The sequence below is a fragment of the Nannospalax galili genome, unplaced genomic scaffold (genome assembly GCF_000622305.1).
Source record: "Nannospalax galili isolate Female #2095 unplaced genomic scaffold, S.galili_v1.0 scaffold453, whole genome shotgun sequence".
In the NCBI taxonomy this organism is placed as follows: Eukaryota; Metazoa; Chordata; class Mammalia; order Rodentia; family Spalacidae; genus Nannospalax; species Nannospalax galili.
In genome coordinates this window covers 2411525-2431380 of record NW_008334081.1, presented here as the reverse complement: position 1 = coordinate 2431380, position 19856 = coordinate 2411525, and the positions used below count along the sequence as shown (strand labels likewise).

Below are 19856 nucleotides of genomic sequence, written 5' to 3'. Positions count from 1 at the left end.
AGATAGAGTTTAAATTATCATAACAGAACTTTGCACATCTCCATTTATTGCTAAGTGCTGTAGATGTAAGCCCTACCGCAAGCTGTTCAGGGTCTCGCTCCTTTTCTCTGGTTGTTAATAAGGACTATGAAATTGACTGTACCCAGGCCACGTCCCTGCAGCCTCCAAGCTGTCGAGGCCTGGGCAGGGCTGGGGAGTGTCTTTTCCTCCTTGTTGAATGTCTTCCATCTCCTATGTTTCCATAGCTACATCCATCCCTTGGCCTTAACTTTGGAATTTGGAGATTATATGCAAACATGTGTAAAGGCTCATGAATATGGATGACACTGGAATTTTATAAATTCTAAAATAAAACCCAAAACCGGATGCAGCGTGGTGGGACTCATTTTGTCAAGTTTGTGATCTCCCGGGACAAGCGGTGATAATCTTCTAGTTCCCTGGTCTGTGCTGTGACCTGCTAGTAATTCATAGCACTGTTCGTGTCCCTTCCAAAGGGTGGCCCAGTGGTGTCTGTATGGAGTCTTGCCTCCTGCACCTCGGTCCAGTTCTGCACTCCAGTCGGTAGCTGCCCTGCAGTTGTTACTGTGGAGGGCAGACAACTCTGTTTGGGAAGCAGCACAGTCCTTCACTGTCCTTGCAGGATTCTGAGTTGTCTGTCAGTATTCCCATGATAGGCTCCTGACACCCAGGCTGAGGGTGAGCCTGGTGGCAGGTCCCTGCTGGAGGGCTGTGAGCTGCACAGGGAGATGGTGAGGGCAGAGCAAGGAGGTTAAGTCGGAAAAACCACTCCAATCCCCATGTGGTAGAAGATCCCATGAACAAGCTAGAGGAGCAGGAGGCTAGCACCTCTGCTGAGAAGGTTGGTCCCTACTTGGTACATTGGTCTGGCAGTTTCTATCAAAGCCAAGCTTGTATCTAGTGACCCAGCATCTCCACTTCAGGATATATATCCTACAGCAAGGCCCATCAGCAAAATGGTCCCATCCCCAAAAAAAAGGTACCTGTGCTGGATAGCTTTAGTGTCAACTTGACACACCTGGGTTGAGGGAGCCTCAGTTGGGGAATTGCCTCTATTGGACTGGCCTGTGGCCATGTCTGTGGGGCATCTTCTTGATGAGTGATGTGGGAGGGCCCATCCCACTGTGGGAGGTGCCATCTCTGATTGGTGGGCCTGTGTTTCATAAGAAAGCAGGCTGAGCAGGGGCCAGGAGAGCAAGCCAGTAAGCAGCATTTCTCCATGGCCTGTGCTCCAGCTTCTGCCTCCAGGTTCCTGCCCTGAGTCCCTACCTTGGGCTCCTGGATGAACTGTGACCCAGGATATATAAGCTGAATAAACCCTTTCCTCCCCAAGTTGGTAGTGGTCAGAGTGTTTTGTCACAGCCATGAAGAACAAACTAGGACAGTACCCCACAATAGGTCTACCTCCAGGTCCCTCCAGCAGCCAGCTTGAGTCCACAGCACTGTGGATGAGGCCCTGGTGTCCAATGGAAATCCCTGGGAATCCATAGCTCACTCCTAGCTTAGTGTTCCCTGTGGGTAGAGCATATAAATGCATGGGCCACCATTTCTTTTGTTTGGTGATTTTTCCTTAAGCTTTTAAAGATAAACCTAGTTAGATGGCTCAGCAGGTAAAAGTGCGTGCTGCACAATCCTGAGTTTCTCCCTGGAACCTGTGGTGGAAGGTGAACTGACTCCACAGAGTCGTTCTCACACCTCCACATTCTCACTGTGGCACATACAACTCCTGTACTTACCCACACATACACACCACGATAATGATGATAATAAAAGGATTTGAAAGATTGCAACAACAAAGTACATGTGGGTCCTGCGGTAAAGGCTTTATTGAGCAAACGCACTCATTGAACTAGCTGGACCATCACTCCAGCTGCTAGTCTCTTAAGGCCTGTAGTGGGACGTGTCTCTTTCCATCACACAGTCCAACTCACTACCTCCCTCCAAACCACCAGCCCCACTGTAAGACAAAGGTGATAGAGTGACAAGTCCAAAAGGAATGCCAGTGACCACACCACAGCTGTGGCGCATGCCCCCCCAACCCCCAGCAAATGCTGGAGCAAGCAGAACTGTATCTGAGACATGGGTTGCCAAAGTTCAGCAGTGGGTGGGGGTGGGCAAGAGCACTGTTTGGAAAGAGGTTTTGTTTTTGAGACAGGGTCTCCCTGTAGCCCCAGCTGTCCTGGAACTCACTATGTAGACCAGGCTGGCCTTGAACTCAGAGATCTGCCTGCCTCTGCCTCCAGAGTGCTGGGACTACAGGCATACGCCACCACTCCCGGCAGAAAGAGGTTTTTAGAGGGAGGGTGGATGCCGCTTCACAGCCCTTCCAAAACTACGTGTCCCTCTTGTTACCTCTGTCCTAACAACCCTATAGAAACCAGCAGATGTTAACATGTGCCTTTCAGACCTTTATTCCAGCAAAGTCCAGTGGTGGAAGAGGAGAGAATACCCATATCCCATCAGTGAGTAGACAGCCAACTTAGGGAATGTATGAATAAATAACTGGCAATTAACTAGCAACAGGAAAAGCCAAAACTTTGTGTCCTGTTAACCAATTTGGAAAGCAATTGTACAAAACCGGGGAAGGCCCACCAGACGCTACAGGAATATGCTTTCTTCAGGATTTTCTGCTGCTACTATCAAGGCAGAACACCTCATCCCCACAGCCTTTCCCCTTCAGTGCTTACTGTGTGTGTGCTGAGTCCCTCGCCCAGCAGTGGGTGAGCTGGTTGCTGCCAGTGCTAACAGTGTACAAGAGACAAAGATGCCACAGCGGCCCCTGATCTATCAGGATGGAGAGGCCAAGAAACGAGAAGAGGCTTTGGGTAATCAGGAGTGGAAGGGCACCCTGAGCAGCTTCCCTACTGTGGCTGGGACATAGGTGTCAGGTCTAAGAGTCAGGTGTGCAGCATGGTAAGAACCCTGTGAGGAGGGGCAATGGGAGGGTGAGTCTGGAGGCATGAGCCAGAGAGTGGCCCTAAAGTACCACTCAAAGGGAAGCAGCTTCAAGGAGTACTGGGGAAAGGCCCTAGAGGCCACCAGCTCAGTGGGCAGAAGAACTGTGTCTAGGGCCGGGCAGGGGGAGCCATCAGTGGGGAATGTGTAGACACCAAAGGCCACCTCCTGGCCAGGATGGGGATCAGGAATGCATGTAGAGGACCCTTAGACTTTGGGGACAGGAAACGGGGTTCCTCCCTACTGGGGAACAAGAGGCAAGGGCAGGGTATGCTCTTGAGTATAATAAAGATGGGGACCACAGAAGCCAGTGTTTCAAATGGAGCCCTTTTACCATGAGGTACAGGAAGACAAGTCATTGGCTCATGGAATTTAGGAAGGACAGTAAGAAATGGGCCCATGAATGCCACCAGATGTCCCTGGGCACTGCTGCTCCAGCTGGGTGGCTTCGAGAGGCATCTAGTAGGATCAGGGACCAGGCAGGATGTGTGAGCTGAGGACTCTGACAGTTGAGAGCCACAGTAGCTGTATCTTCAGGCAGATGTGTCAGCTGCTGGGCCTCTGGTAACCCAGAGGGGACAGTCAGTTCTAGAATCCTAGGCTGGAAGGCCCAGGCTTGGCTCTGAGCTTAGGGGCTGGTCATCCTTTGCTTCCGATGCTCCAATGAGAGCCTGTCATGAAGAAAATGTGTCTTCAGACAGACTGCAGAACAGAAGGGACTATAAAACCCTCACTCCTTCATCCATTTGGTAGGTGTGCTAGCTGGGACCAAACATAGAAACCAAGGTCCACGCTTAGTCACATGGCCTGGAGGACTATGAGGGACTGAGCTGTGGGGCAGACAGGCTGGGCGTGAGAGCTCACCTCATTCTCAGCCAGAGCCTGCTTGGCTAAGTAGTACTCCCGCTTCACTTTGATCTCCACTGACTCTGGGATGTCAGGAACCAAGAGGTCCAGAACTCGGCCAACGGAGAACACCACATGCTAGGGGTAGAAGGCCCACCACACCCTTGGTAAAACAAAAGCCCAGACTAGCCATCAGGGAATCAGGCAGGCTTCCCAGGTGGGTGGAGCTAGAGCAGCCATGTAGGAGAGGAAAGTGCAGAAGGAACAGAGCCCATGGCCATGGAGACCACCCCAGGGTGCATGGCCCTGCAGTTTCCTAGAGCATACTGCAGTCCTCAAAGCACTCAAATGCCCATCGCATGAGCCAGGGACAGAACAACACGGGAAACAAAACTACACAGAACTCTGATGGGCTGAGAGGGCAGAGCGGGGGTTCATTTGGTGAGGAACACAGGTTCCTCCTGTGCCACAGGCTTAGGTTAGGCAAAGTAGGTCAGGGCCATCATGTTAAGTATAGAAATCAACAAGGGAAGCAGGTCATTAGAGAAGCTTTCAGGTGCCTTGGGTACCTCAAACACAATGACAAAGGCCAAGCGGATGGCCAGGAGAGTCCAGTACGTCTGGGAATAGTGTCCATCATCATCCCGGAAAGCCCGGTACCTGCAGGAGACACAGGACTCGGGTAGGGCACTGGTGTTGAGCTCTGGCTGGCAGGTGGTACGGGAAGTCTTTCTTGGCCATCCACAGGCCAGCTCTCTATCCATGGTCCCTGAAGCAGGAATTAGTATCTTTAGCTGGGCGGGGTTTCCTGTTGCCCCATTGGGCTAAACTGGGCCCCAAGCTGCAGATTTCTTAATCTAATAAATGTGTCAGCCCAATAAGACTGTGTTTCTACAAATGATATCCCTCTGTGTATACCCTGAAGATGTGATTGTGTCAGCAGCTGCTCTGCTCCATGGTGCCTGCTCAGCAGGGCTCACCTCACCAGAACACGCTGCCTTCCATTCCTGTGCCATCTCATACCTCTGCAGCCCTTGCCATCTTCCTATTTTTGTCACATGGTAAAGACGTGACACTCTCTTCTGTTGCACCCAGGGAAAGGGGGAGGGGACTAAGTTAAAAACATCATTGACAGAAGAATCCTTGTTCTAGTTTGGATCTGGAATGTCACTGAAGGCTCACGTGCTGGTAGCTTATTCTCCAGTGGTAGCACTGTTGGGGGCGTGGTAGAAACTTCAGAGGGAGACTAGTTGGCAGAGGCAGCTGACTAGGGGGCATGCATTTTGGCAGCTATATTTTGACTCTGGCCCCTGCCTGGGTCTTTTCTCCTCCTTTCTGGCTATCATGATGTAAGCAGCTCAGCTCAGCTCACCCACCCTTCTGCCATGATGTTCTGCCTTAGCCATAGTCCCAGAAACAGAGCCAGTGACCATGGACTGAAGCCTTATAAATTGTGAGCTAAGCCAGGCATGGTGGCGCACACCTTTAATCCCAGCACTCGGGAGGTAGAGGCAGGCGGATCTCTGTGAGTTCGAGGCCAGCCTGGTCTCCATAGTGAATCCAGGCCAGCTGGGGCTACAGGGAGACCCTGTCTCAAATTGTGAGTTAAAACAAAATCCTTTCTCCTTTCTACAGAGTTTATGTCAGGTATTTTGTCACAGCATTGGAAGCCTGACTAACAAATCCTCAATGACTCAATGAATAGGATAAACCTGAAGTGGCTAAACTGGGTAGAACAGGAAAGAACCAGAGATGATTGGAAGGTGATGGTGATGGGATTCCCCCAAGTACAATGCAGAGGGCAGACAACAAAAAATGGAAAGGATGCTTAAGGTAGGAGGGGATTAATTAATTAAGGAATAAAATAGAGATTTTCCAGAACAAAGACATCATTCTAGATCAATAGCACGTTCTGAATTTCATTCAGAAACTTTCAAAACAAATCTACCTTGACAGATACGTGTTAGTAAAACAAAGGAAAATGAGGGAGAAATTGTGAACATTATCTAAATGCTACTAACAAGAAAATCCAAGTTACCAACTGGGCATGGCATGCCTATAATCCATTACCCTGGGAGACTGAGGTAGGCCAGCCTGGGCTTTGTGGCAAGACTTTTTTTTTTTTTTTTTTTTTTTTTTTGGATACAGGAGCTCCCTGTAGCCCTAGCTGACCTAGTGCTCACTATGTAGACCAGGCTGACCTTGAACTTGAACAGTGATGCTGTGGCAAGTCAAAAATTAGTATTTCCTAAGATACCAAGAAAATTTTCAGCTAGAATTTATACCTGTCATGTGAAAGACAAGGACACAGAGAAATATTTTCACATACTTATAAGAACTGAGCCAGGCATAATAGCACATGCCTATAATTCCAGCACTTGGGAGGCTGAGGCTGGAGGATCACTAAGTCTGAGGCCAGCCAGGTTTACGTTGTGAGTTTGTTATTTCAGGCCCATCATGGGCTACATAGCATAACTCTCATGACTGTCGTCTTTACAAAATAAAACACCTGAGTACCATTCACATACTGTTTTCTTTCTTTCTCTTTCTTTCTTTCTCTCTCTCTTTCCTTTCTTTCTTTCTTTCTTTCTTTCTTTCTTTCTTTCTTTCTTTCTCTTTCTTTCTTTCTTTCTTTCTTTCTTTCTTTCTTTCTTTCTTTCTTTCTTTCTTTCTTTCTTTCTTTCTTTCTTTTTTTTCGAGACAGGGTCTCCCTGTAGCCCCAGCTGGCTTGGAACTCACCATGTAGACCAGACTGGCCTGGAACTCACAGAGATCCACCTGCGTCTGCCTCCCAAATGCTGAGATTAAAGGTGTGCCCTACCACACTGGCACATACACTCTTGAAGAAACTGAAAACTAGTAAAAGAAATACTTCTATGGGAAGAAAAATTAACTCAGAGGGAAGGTGTCAGGAAAGAAGCAACTACAGGGCAGCAGGCCGACTCCGCAGGTAAAGCTGCTCGCCAGAGCCTGATATACGAATTTGATCTCCAGGTCCCACATGGTAGAAAAAGAGAGCTGACTCCTGCAAGAAACAACTTCGACCAGAAGAATTAATGAGGCACCTCAGTAAATCTGGTAAAATGACTAAAAAAAAATTGTGTATTGTTTTTTAAAGTAAAGCTAAAATTTCCTAACAAAATAGGGTGATTTGGTGCTGAATAGTAAAGGGGTAAAGATCCCTGTGAAGGAGGGCGGACAAAACTGAACCCACCTTGGCTTCATTAGGAATGTATGCTAAAAACAATACATAATTACAGAACATACAAGAAAAGAAATTATAGGATATACTTACTTATCCACCAAAGGGCAACAGAGGAGAAATACAGAATAAAAAGGTGGGATTGGAGAGATAGTGAGCAGTTAAGAGCACTGGTGACTCTTGGACAGGACCTGGATTGGGTTACCAGCACCCACATGGCAGCTAAGAACTGTCTGTAACTCCAGTCCCAGAGGATCCAACAGCCTCTTCTGACCTCTGAAGGCATTGCATGACATGGGTGGACTTACCTACATGCAGGCTGTACACACATACACATAAAATAAAAATAAAAATTAAAAATAAATTTTAAAAATTTAATATTTCTGTTTATTATTTGCTGAGCCATCTCTCCAGCCCCATAAATCAAAGCTTTTAAAGAATAAAAGGAAAAAGGATTCTCTTTGAGAGATCACAAATATGAGCTTTATGCAACTAAGAACTTCAAAACACATAAAGCAAAAACAGGCCTTTTCAAGTTCATGTGAAATGTACAAAGATTCATTGTAACCAGATCAAAAAAGCCTCAACAAATGAAATCTACATGTTGGCCTAGTTCTCTAACTTACAAACAATGTAGAATCCTCATTTAAGAAGCAAGAAGAAAACCTCACACAGAGTTGTTAGTAAAAGTACTTCTAAATAATTCATGGAAATAAGAATTAAACTTGTAAAAGAGGTGTAGTAACATTAATAGAGTTAGCTGGGTGTGGTGGCACATGCCTGTAGTCCCAGCACTTGGGAGGCAGAGGCAGGAGGATCTCTGTGAGTCCAAGGCCAGCCTGGTCTACATAGTGAGTTCCAGGACAGCGGTGGCTACAGGGAGACCCTGCTTCAAAAAGACAAAAACAAAACAAAACAAAGCATTAATAGAGTTAACCAAGTCTGTTGTAAATAGATTCCTTTACTGATACCCAAGAAAGACTAAAGGGAGTTCAGGTTTCAACTCTGGAAGGAAAAGAAAATAGACACAAGCTATATTTGGCAGCCAGACTCAGTGGGCAGCACCTTAATCCCAGCACTGGGGAGGTGGAAAAGACCAGGAGTTCAAGGTCAGCCTCAGCTACACAGAGAATTCCAGCTTGAGATATGTGAGACCCTCTCGAAAATCAATCATCAAAAACCTATATCTGGGGGTAAAGAGATGGCCCAATGGTTAAGAGTGCTAGCTGTTTTTGCAAAGGACCTGGGTTCAGTTCCCAGCACCCGAGTTGGGCAGTTTACAACCACCTGTACCGCCAGCTCCAGAGGGTCCCGAGTCCTCTACTGGCCTCCAACGGGCACTGCACTCACGTGGTGCACGTACTTACATACACATTCAATCATCAATCGATCAATCTTAAGCCTACACCTGGAAGAAAACGAGGCCCGAACCCAAAGGACAGATCCCCGGCCCCGCGAGTGCTCACCAGCACGTGCGGTTGTGTGCGGCTGTGAAGGTCGGCGGCGCGCGCGCCAGCGTGAAATCCAGGAAGCCGCGCAGGTCTCGCGCCCTCGTCCAGCGGTAGAAGGCTCGGGGCAGGAAGTCGGAGGAGAAGGCCAGCAGGAAGGCCTACGAGGGGGCGGTCAGGTCCGCGCCGAGTGCGCCCCGCCACCCGCGCCCCGCCCGCGCCCCGCCGCCCGTGCCCCACATTGCTGATGACCGCCAGGTGCGTGAGGCCCTCCAGGATGGGGAACCAGATGCCGATGTCCTGGGCGCGCTCGGCCACGGGGCGCCGGTACTCGCACACCAACTTGCGGGCGTCCAGGCGGATCTCCACCCAGTTGTTGAGCAGAGCGAACAGCGGTGCCAGCGGGCAGGCGGCTACGAAGATGGTGACGAACCCGAACTGCAGCACTGCGGGGCATTTCGACTGGTTGCCAGGGCCTCTCCGCCAAGACCAGAGCTCGTAAAGGCTCGGAGGGCCCTGGCAGGCATGGGGGCGCCCGGCCTACACACCGCCGCGCCTGGCGGTTGGTTTCAGCTCCAGAGCCACTGCCCACCTTCCCGACTGGCCCCAGTCTTGGCAGGCCTGTTCTGCAGCTGCTCTGTTCTTGGTGCTCCTGAATGGCCCTGCACACCCGAGGTCAGGGTCTCTAACTGTCATAGCAGGAAGGACCGCAAAACCCACTTCCGGCTTTAGAACCATCCCAGGGGAAACATACGGGAAATGATTCTTTGAAAGGGTTTCTTGGGGTCTTCTGTAAAACTGCTAGTGAGGTCCAGATCCATTGTCCAGGGGTTGGGGACACAATCAACCTGCTCCCTGTGACATGCCCTACTCCTTTTTATCCACAGGGAGCTCAGAGTCCTGTGTTCTGAGAAGCAGCATTTACTGTTACCATTTCTCCAGTGATTGCTCAAACACCCTCAGCTGCAGGGACCTACATTAACCCAAGACCCTGCCATAAAAACCATCATTACCCCTTCAGGCAAAGAATCACAGATATGGGCCATCACCATGGGCACCACAGCAGAATATGTGATCACTGAGGAAACTTCTAGAGAAAATCAGCTCTCCAGGCTGGTATAGCTCAGGTATACCCACCCTCACTTGCTGGAGAACCTTGGCCCTGCCTCAGGGCCTGCTATCCCTTAACACCCCTGCTCGGCTCCTGGGCCTCCCCAAATCTTTCCACCCATCCTGACTCTGTTGCCATTCCTTCCTCTCCAGATCTCTGTAAGCCACGCCCATTCCATTTGTGCCCAGCTCCTGGCACCTACCCATTTCAAGGTACTCGTTAAACAGCCCCTCACAGGGCAGCAGCTCATAGTCAGCCTCCCATGGTGCTGGGTGGGCACCCACACCAAGCTTCCTCCTCCTGGAGCATAGCTTCTGCCAGCAGCCCTTCAGCTTCCTGCAGATGGGAAGACAGGTATGGCCTGGTTGCTCCCAGAGCCCTCTGGTGGCTGATCTCAGAGGCTATGCTGGACAGGGCTGTAGTCCCTGCAGGTCAGACTCAATCAAGATTTGACTGAAGGATGTGAATTTTTGCTCCCATTTCCCTGCACTACTCTTAGGAAAGTAGGCATGGTTCCTGAGAGCCTTTGGTCATGAAACCATGTCCAGGCTGGGAAGGATTTAGGGTGGATAATGGCTGAGTCCCAGAAAAGCAGAAGCCTCTGGGCCTGGGTGTGTTGGTTTCATCATATAGGGGCCACATGGGAGTGATGGCTGCATTACAAATGGGAGTCTCACACCAGACCCCTGTGAATGGTGCCTTGCTACACAGAGCTGTATGTGGGCTCATACCTAGGGCATGTGTGTTTAATCAAGTTGCATAGTGCCACTGGTGTGCATTGGCATCCTCACACTGCCTGCACCAGACACTGAACTATACCTGTACATCCTGGCACTATCAAATACAGCTAAGAGGACCAGCAGTCCTGAGAGGCCAGGATGCACCCGGAGAGGAGACTGTTAGAGCTGTGGTGCCAGAGTAGGAGCTGCCTTCTGGGGATATAGTGGGACCCAGGTTGCTATGGCCTCAGATGGGAGAAGAGATCATCCTTGGGTAGATTCCTTGCTGGACTCAGGACTGTGGGGATGGGGAGCTGGACCTTGGCAAGAATGTCTGAAGCAGATAGGAGTCTGGAGGTCAAGCCTGAGGCCCAGGGTCTCCCTTTGCTCATTCCTCTGGTCAGTAGTGGTAGGAGAGATGTGCTTGCCCATGTGACCTCCTCCCAGTAACTAGGCCTCCCCTGACAGAGCTATTCAGGATTAGTGATAGCCACAGGCTCCCCAACACCCAAGCCATACTGATGAGAAGGAGAAGCTCTTGGGTGAGCCTCTTGGTGGGGCAGCCTTGACCCTTACAGTAAGATTCTGAGGTCCAGGGGCACAGCGGATCCTGCCTCCCCTTCACTCTTTTTCCTAGCACTCTGAGGAATCCCTTTGTCCCTGGAAGCGGCCAGAACAGGGTGGGGTGACTCACGGGACAAGGACCTCCTGCACGTTGTTGATGACCTGCTTGCCCACCATGATAACCAGGAGCTCCTGTGCCAGCTCGATAAGGCATCCTCCAGCTGCACACTGTAGTAACACAGCTCCAGGTTAACTGGGAGAAGGACCATGCCCACACCCACCTAGCATTTTTTTCGCTTCAGAGGTGATATTCTAACCCACCCCTGTCTCCCACTGGACATAACTGGGGTTGCAGAGTCTTGTCCCTCCACCTTAGCTATGTATGGGAACGACAGGGATGCTGTAGTTTGTGTCCTATGGCACCTCAGTTTCTTTTGGGTACCCTTGGCTTACAAGAAGTCAACTCTAGCCACAAGCTCCAGGGAAAACCCAAGAAGCAGGTCATCAAGAATGGGACCCAGGGAATTTCTGGGAAGCTCAGCCAGAGGCCATCAGCCTGCACATTTGGAGACTCAGCCACACTGTGGAACATCATCCTCACCAGGTGGGAAGACAGAGAGGGTTCAGTCCTAAGGACAGCACCTAGATCCAGCCATTCTTGGACCTACAGAGTCCTGAGCAGTTTCAAGGTAAGAGACAGTGAAATCCCTTCTCTTGCTTAAGCCAGTCTGGGTTGGGTATCTCACTTAGAGCTGAGAGTAGCAGCCACAGCCATGACCCTGAGGGAGAGCCCCAGCTGCGCCTTGATTCTTCCTTCTCCTCTGCAATTCCTTTCCCTTATGTGAATGTGTGCAGCATCCTTTGGGGAGATGACTAGTTACCTTGCAGTAAGATAGGATCATGGTCCAGACCCTGGGGAGGTTTATGTTCTCCCTCCTCTCAAAAGAGAGGACACCGGTCTTGCCAGGCGTGGTGGCACATGCCTTTAATCCCAGCACTCGGGAGGCAGAGGCAGGCGGATCTCTGTGAGTTCAAGGCCAGCCTGGTCTACATAGTGAGTTCCAGCACAGCTGGGGCTACAGGGAGACCCTGTCTCAAAAAGAAAAAAAAAAAAAAAAAAAAAAGAGCACTGGTCTTGCAGAGGACCTGGGCTCAGTGTCCAGCACTCACATGGCAGCCCAGAGCTACAGTTCCAGGGGATCTGATGCCCTCTTCTGGCCTCTGTAGGTATTGCATGCGTGCATGTGATACCTTAGATGCATGCAGTCAAAACACTCGGGCTACACATAAAATAGAAATAAATAAAAACAAAAAGAGAAGGATCTTTCAAACCTGGTGCTCAGCTCAGTAAGGACTGCTGGACCCCACATCCCCCAAGCCCAGCCCACAGCCACCAGTGGACAGCTCCAGATGTACCCATCCACTGCCTCCACCCAGCTGCAAAGACCTGTTTGACCCTCATCTAACAAGGCCAGAGGTGAGGAAACTGTTCTTGAGGGGTCTGGGCAAATAGAGGCCACTCTTTGTGCCCTCTTGATGTGTCTGCACAGGTGTCCTGAAGCCCCAGCAGCTTGTCTGGGGTCTGTTCCAGGGGCACCCACAATACATGTCCTCTGCAAAGCCCACAGCACATCTGGGGATCCAGGCTCTCCTGGTTCCCAGAGTCCCCAGAACCCCAGACAGAACACAGGGCTAGTGGGAAAGGGAAGACATGAGAGAACCCTGGATAGTGAAGCTGTGAGTCACTGGCCTCCACTTTCCCATGGCCAGCAGGGACCCGGGCAGCACTGTGGCTCACTCAGCATCCTAGGGGCCCAGATACCTCTTGGGTGCCAGTTAGATTAAAGCACTGTTTGGGCAGTGGTATAAGACAGGCAGGAAGAATGGCAGCAAATTAAGGCCCCAGTGGATACAGAGGGAGCCCTGCCTCCAATCCCTACCTAGTTATGTCTCAATGCACTTACCTCTTCATTACGGACTCCAAACAAAGTGTGGTAGTTGCCTGGGTATCCCACAAACCTAGAGGTGTCCAAGTTGTCAGGCTGTGAGAGACTAAATTTTGACAGTTCCTTCCCTTCTCCCCAGTCCTGAGGCCTGACCAGGGGGGACCGCAGACCCTGGTTAGGCTAAGCCCAGTGGAGTCTTCCTCAGTGCCTTGCCCTGGCCTGTCCATCTCCACCTGGTACTGAGAATGCCAGACAGAGGGGCAAAGCCAAGTGACATGTAAGGGGTGGCCAGTGGGGAGGGTGACCACTCACCTGCCCTTGAAGAAAGCAATGTAGACGGGAGAGGAGTAGAAGTTGACAAACTGGAAGATGAAGACCTTGAGAGTGAAGGCGTCCTCATACATGGTCTGTGTCCGGTGCATCTCTGTGCACATGGGGCTTTTGCTCAGTCCCTAGGGACGTTGGCAGCGTCCAGTGCGCTGCCCCTTCCCGTGAGACCACATCCCCATCCAGGGGTGAGGAAGAAGCCATGTTGTCCAGAGGTTGCTGGAGAGATGGCTCAGCAGTTAAGAGTATTGACTGCTCTTGCAGAGGACCTGGGTTCGATTCCCCAGCACCCACATGGTGGTTAACAACCATCTATCTATAACTCCAGTTCCAGGGGATCCTATGCACTTTACTGATCTCCATGGGCATTGTATGTGACATGGGTTCACTTACATACATGCAGGCAATATACTCATATACATAAAACAAAAATAATAATGTTTTTTTGTCTTTTTGAAGCAAGGTCTCCCTGTAACCCCAACTGTCCTGGAACTCACTATGTAGACCAGGCTAGCCTTGAACTCACAGAGATCCGCCTGCCTCTGCCTCCCAAGTGCTGGGACTACAGACGTGCGCCACCACACCCGGCTAATAAAATATTTTTTAAAAATTCATTAAAGGTGGGGGCAATGTATAGCATTCCTAAATTTCTCATTTCAAAATTGTCCTAAAACATGTTGATTATGTGATGGTTAGTCTTGACTGTCAACTTCACTGAATGGAAAGATGCCCAGGAGATTATTAAAGCACCCCACTAGGTCTGTCTTGAGAGTGCCTCTGGAGGAGTCAATCATGAGGATTCTGACATAATCAATGGATCCTCTCTTGAGGGAGTGCTAGCATTATTGGGAGTGGTGGAAATTAGGAGGTGGGGCCTACTTGGAAGAAGTAGGTATCCTTGGGTCTATAGGTCACCTCACCCTCTCCCATATTCCTCTCTCTACTTCCTAGCCACCACACCCCCGTCATGACAGAACGGTATCTCTGAAACTGTGATTCAAAATAATTCCTCCTTAAGTTCTGTCTGGTGACAGTGACATAAAAGTCACTAACACAATTAGTAATACCTAGGATAGTTGAAAAAAATCTGTATCCTAATTAAAACTGTGTGCAGGACTGCTGTGATGGCTCAGTGGGTAAAGGTGCTCGTGGCCAAACCTGATGCCCTGAGTTTGAGACCTGGAACGCACATGGAAGGAAAGAACCAATTCCCACGAGTTGTGCTCTGAGTCCCATGCATGTGCCATAGTGCACACATGCCCCATAGTGTACACATGCCAAGGCACACAAGCACACATACACTTAATAAATGTAATGTTTTTAAAAAAAGTGTGCACAGGGGGTTGGAGAGAGCTCAGCAGTTAAGAGAACTGGCTGCTCTTGCAGAGGACCAGGTTTGGCTCCCAGCACCCACAAGATGGATAACAACTGTCAGTAACTCCAGACATCCTCTTCAGACCTCGGGCATTACATGACATGGGTACACTTACATACATGCAGGAAATACACTCATACACATAAAATAAACAATAAACTATTTTTTAAAGTGTGTACTGATAAGTGGGGCAGGGGAATTGAATCCTGGAGACAAAATAGTTTCCTGACCAAGGGTGCGTGGGGGCTGAGCTACAATGCAAAAAAATTGCTGAGGCTGAAGTGGGAACATAAAAGGTCAGCTGGAGAAAAAGGGCTAAAAGTCTCACAATTGTGGCAACACCCTGGCCAGCTCCTGCTTCCCATTCCATCTCCCTGGGACATGGCTACCTGTGCCCCACTTCCAGGTAAAGGCCTACCTAGAACCCCCCCACCCCCCTGTTAGTCCTTCATTCCCTCCCCGATCCATGATCATTGCACCCTGAGTTTGCTTTGCCACTGTCCTCAGTGCCTCAGCCAGGCCTGGCACAGACAAGGGCTTGTGAGATGGGTGATTAGGCCTCTGTGCTGGTTAGTTTTTTGTCAACTTGATACAAACTAGAGTCACCTGGGAAGAGGGAACCTTATTTGAGCAATTTTCTCCATCGTGGGCCCGGGGCCACATCTGAGAGGCATTTTCTTAATTGCTGATTGGTGTAGGAGAGCCCAGCCCACTGTGGGTGGTGCTGTTCCTGAGCAGGTGGGCTGGGCTATTTAAGCAACGGTCCTCCATGGTCTCTGCTTCAGCTCTTGCCTCCAGGTTCCTGCCTTGAGTTCCTGTCCTGACTCCCCTCAGTGATGGATTGTCACTTGGAAGATTAAGATGAAATAAGTATCCTTTTCATCCTTAAGTTGGTTTTGGTCAGTGTTTTATCACAGCTATAGAAACTAACTTCTGGCAGGTGTTGTGGCACATGCCTTAATCCCAGCACTCAGGAGGCAGAGGCAGGCGGATGTCTGTGAGTTCAAGGCCAGCCTGGTCCACATGGCGAGTTCTAGGCCAGCTGGGGCTACAGGGAGACCCTGTCTTAGACAAAAGAAACTAACTTTTTAGAGCAGCCTCTCAGTGTTTGCTCCCTAAGGGGAAGGTGAGGACAGGCAGAGAAACAGTGGCAAAGCAGGCAGAGGGAGAGGGTATCCTTCTCCTGGGCGGGTGGGGCGTGGTGCAGGCACTTGCTGACCATTTGGAGGAGTCTGAGCTGGTTACAGCTAAGCCCCCACCACTAGTCCACCTGATGGAAGTCCTAGTCGAATTCTAGAGGCTCAAGGCCCACCCAGGGAATTGCATAGGCTTAAGGGGTCCTGTGGGGAGAGCCAGAGCAGGGCTCCCTGAGTGCCCCTGGCCTTCCTTTCCCCCCACTGAGGCTCTGCTTGTGCCATTTTAGGGAAATCTCTGGAAGTTTAGGAGTGAGGGACTATGCTTGGCTCTGGGCTGGTCACTGCCTGGCTGTCTCAGCCACTTACCCCATCTTGTCAGGACCTGGGCCAGGACCACATAGATCTTGGAGAGGATGAGGATGAAGACGAGGTTCACCACTGACCCTGTGAGGCTGGCGATGCGTGAGGCCTAATAGGGAACAGCTGGTCAGAACGGGGTGTAGGAGGTGGGGTCAGCAGCCCTCAGAGAAGTAGGCAGCAGAGACTCACCCAGGCTGAGAGGAGGGCATTGTCTGACTTGGAAACAAGGACAGCCATGATGGCCCGGTAGAGGATGATGGATACAAGGCACATGACGACCACAGCCACCTGCAGGGCCATGGAGGTCCTGAGCCCTCTGATGCAGCCCCAGCACCCACTCACCCCTCAGGCCACAGCCCCACACAAGCCTCTGGGCCCACAGCCAGCTCCTCAGTTTCCTCCTCCAAGGGCTCCTGCCTGCAGCCTTCCTGTGCTTCCAGGCTGGGCCCCATTTGATTCCATTGGTTATCTAGAGGCAGGGCAGGTTAGGATCAGGAGGGACATCAGGAAGTCAGGGTATCAGGAAGTTACTCTGTGTTGTTCTTACACCCAGTGTTGGAGAACTGTACCCTTCCTACCCACATCTTCACAGCCATAAATTGGGATTCCTGGGACCTGGAAGGGGCAGGGTCCTTTTAAGAAGTCTGGCTGGAAGGTATTGCAGGAAGCCTTATGCTGGTCTTTAGAATCCACCCCGTTGTTTAAAGGGTGCCTCAGGCCACATATGGAGAAGCCCTCCCAGAGCCCCTCATGACACACACCCTTGCCCTAGGTTCAGGCCCTTTCCTGAGGCACAAGACACAGGGGCCTTTCTGGGGGCGCTAGTGAAGGCTATGCTCAGAGTAGACATCAGGCTCTGGCCCCAGGCCCAAGCAGTACAGAACCACCCAGTGACTCAGGAAGACAGAGGCAGAAGATGAAGACAGGGTGGCAGGACTTCGCACCATCACCAGGAGCACCACAGAGCTGGCCAGCATGCGGTGCACACGGAGCTTCTCAGGAAAGTGGGGCTCTTCCTCTTGAGTGACAGGGTTCAGGGCTGTCATGGGGGCTGTTGCAGCAAACTGGGGCCGAGGCCTCTCCTGAAAGGGAACCATGCTCAGTGGAGGGTGACCCTTGCCAAGAACCATCCAGCCCAGTGCCCAGGGGCCAACTCACTCACCTCAATGCCCTCGTAGTCAGAGCAGCCCCAGCGGTAGGCCAGCGTGGCGCTCTGCCGCTTCCAGTACTCCAGAAACAGCACAGCCCACAGTGCCATGAACAAGCTGAAGAAGACAGTGCCTCCATGGTCAAACAGCCGCCCGGCCTGCAGGAAAGAAGGGGAGCTCCAGATCTCCCTTCACACTTCACTCTCCCAGTTCTTGATTGGAGCTGGCGCGTCTTCCCACACAGGTTCACCACAGTGCAGATAACCCATCTCCCAGTACCAGATCCACAGGGAGAGGGATTCTGCCCAGGAACCACATGGACCTAGTCATACCCAGTCTCAGGATTTTTTCTTAGACAAGTTCTCAGATAGCCCAGACTCTGGCATCAAACTCACTGTATAGCAGATGATCTTGAACTCCCGATCCTCCTCCAGCTCCCAGGTGCTGGGATTTCAGGCATGCACCACCATGCTTGTTTTATGTGGTGCTACGGATCAAACAGAGGGCTTCCTGCATTCTAGGCAAGCCCTGCACCAAAGGAACCCAGCCCCAGCCCATCACCCCATCCTCACTCATCTCTGACTTGGATTTTTCTGAGCAGAACATGCTGAGAAGAAAGTTTGGCCTTTAAGGGCTAATGACATGGGGGAATATTGGGGTGAATGTACAGAGGTGAACAGGAAGTTTGGGCCAGAGGGCGGGCTATAGGTTGAATTGGGACTCTCAGAAGGTATGTATCCTTGGATGTAATCTTACATTTTTTTAATTTTTTCATAATTTTTAAAATTAATTTTTATTTTATGTGTATGAATGTTATGCGTGCATGTATGTAAGTGCACCCATGTCTTGCAGTGCCTGCACAGGACAGAAGAGGGCGTCAGATCCCCTGGAGTTTTGGACAGTTATTAGCTGCCATGTGGGTGCTCGGATTCAAATCTGGGCCTTCTGCAAGAAGCCAGTGCTCTTAATAGCTGAGTCATCTCTCTAGCCCCGTAATCTTAAATTTTTAAAAATTGTATTTATTTATTTTTGTGTGTGTGTGTGTGTGTATTTTGCCTCCATGTATGTAAGTGCACCTGTGTCATGCAATGCCGCAGAGGTCAGAAGAGGGTGTCACATCCCCTGGAACTGGAGTTACAGACAGTTGTTAGCCACCATGTAGATGCTGGAACCCAACCTGGGTCCTCTGCTTAAAGCTGAGCCATTTCTCCAGCACCCCAGCTCCCGCCACCAACCTGCTGCCCCAATGTAATCCTATTTGAGTAAAAGTCTTTGCATTATACATGTAATTAAAGTATGAATCTTCAGAGAAAAGTGGGGTGCATAACCCCAATGTTCATCCACAATAAGAGAGCCATGGAGCAGGTTCCAAAACACATGAAAGACCGTGGAGATAGACTCAGGATGCAGGGGCAGAACAAAGCAGTCACAGATTAGGAACACCCAAGAACAAGAGGCCAGGGCTGTTCTCCAAAGGGAATTCAGCACCTAGCTTTAGGACTTCTGGCCTCTGGAAGTGTGGGAGTAAGCCTTCATCCTTCTAAGCCACTGAGATGCCTCTGTCACAGCAGGACACACACAGGAGGCTTTCCAGGACCCAGGCAAAAGGCGTGTGGGTTCATCCTGGGCAGTGAGAACACTAGGCATGTGCGGAAAGTGGCCACACTCAGGAGGAACACATTGGCTGATCTCTAGCCAGTTCCTAGGCTGGGACTCCTTCTCAGAAGTCCCCTCTCTTGGCTCTGCCTGTGCCCTAAGAGTTTCAGAGGATGCCAGAGCTAAAGACTTGGGGACAGGTTTCCGGTTGGTCTCTTGGTTAGTTGTACTGAATGCTAGGAACAGTAAGAGCTACTCTGCAGCACTCTGAGTCATTGTGAGGCAGGCAGGTGCTAGCCTAACCTGAATACCAGATGGGTCAATAGAGGTTACAGAGCTCACCAAGTGTTCCATTTTCACACAGTGACAGAGCTGGGATGACTGGCAGGGCAGGAATGGCTTAGGTAGAGTCAGGGCCAGGACCTAGAGGAGCTGCCAGCTCCCAACACCCTGACCCCAGCCCCCATTACATACCTGAGCCAGGGTGCAGGCACTGGAGAGCAGCCAGAAAGAGCAGTCAGGGCAGAGTGGGCACATGTCGAAGTTATCTGAGCTGTGACACAGCTCCTGCCTGCAGGACATGGGTGTGGTTCCAGGAGCTGGGAGGCTACACCCCATCCAAGTCAGTACAATCCCTTGCCCTCACCCCTCCACTGCTCTGCCAGGCATACTTTTCTGTTGTTTTGTTTTTGGGGGACAGGGTCTCATGTGTCCCAGGATAGTCTTGAACTTGCTATGTAGCTAAGGATGGCCTGGAATTTCTGATTCTCCTGCCTCCACCTCCTAAGTGCTAGGATTATAGGTATACATCACCATGCCTGATTTGTGAAGTGCTGGGAATCATCAAACAAGACCTCATGCATGCTAGGGAAATACCCTCCCAACCCAACTACACCCCTAGCCCCCCAGCACTTTGGCCTTTTGGCTAAGATGAATTGTAAAAAACAATTGCTTTTAAATATATATAACAGCTGGGTGTGGTGGCGCACGCCTTTGAACCCAGCACTTGGGAGGCAGAGGTAGGTGGATCTCTGTGAGTTTGAGGCCAGCCTGGTCTACATAGTGCGTTCCAGGCCAGCTGGGGCTACAGGGAAACCCTGTCTCA

The 19856-nt window shown here is 50.6% G+C and overlaps 1 protein-coding gene across 1 annotated transcript in view; it reads right to left on the bottom strand.

Moving 5' to 3' along the window:
- Nucleotides 1-1833: 1833 nt before the first annotated feature.
- Ano7 (anoctamin 7) overlaps nt 1834-19856 on the bottom strand; it is a 32368-nt gene continuing 14345 nt past the window's right edge. The window contains exons 10-23 of the mRNA XM_008829149.3: nt 19226-19322; nt 17170-17313; nt 16952-17089; nt 16197-16295; nt 16014-16116; nt 13122-13233; nt 12828-12882; nt 10994-11091; nt 9783-9916; nt 8710-8915; nt 8488-8630; nt 4389-4479; nt 3838-3957; nt 1834-3644 (exon numbers count right to left, since the gene is read on the bottom strand). Coding sequence (XP_008827371.1) covers nt 3570-3644; nt 3838-3957; nt 4389-4479; nt 8488-8630; nt 8710-8915; nt 9783-9916; nt 10994-11091; nt 12828-12882; nt 13122-13233; nt 16014-16116; nt 16197-16295; nt 16952-17089; nt 17170-17313; nt 19226-19322 — 1615 coding nt within the window. The 3' untranslated portion in view covers nt 1834-3569. The remainder of the gene's footprint in view (nt 3645-3837; nt 3958-4388; nt 4480-8487; nt 8631-8709; nt 8916-9782; nt 9917-10993; nt 11092-12827; nt 12883-13121; nt 13234-16013; nt 16117-16196; nt 16296-16951; nt 17090-17169; nt 17314-19225; nt 19323-19856) is intronic.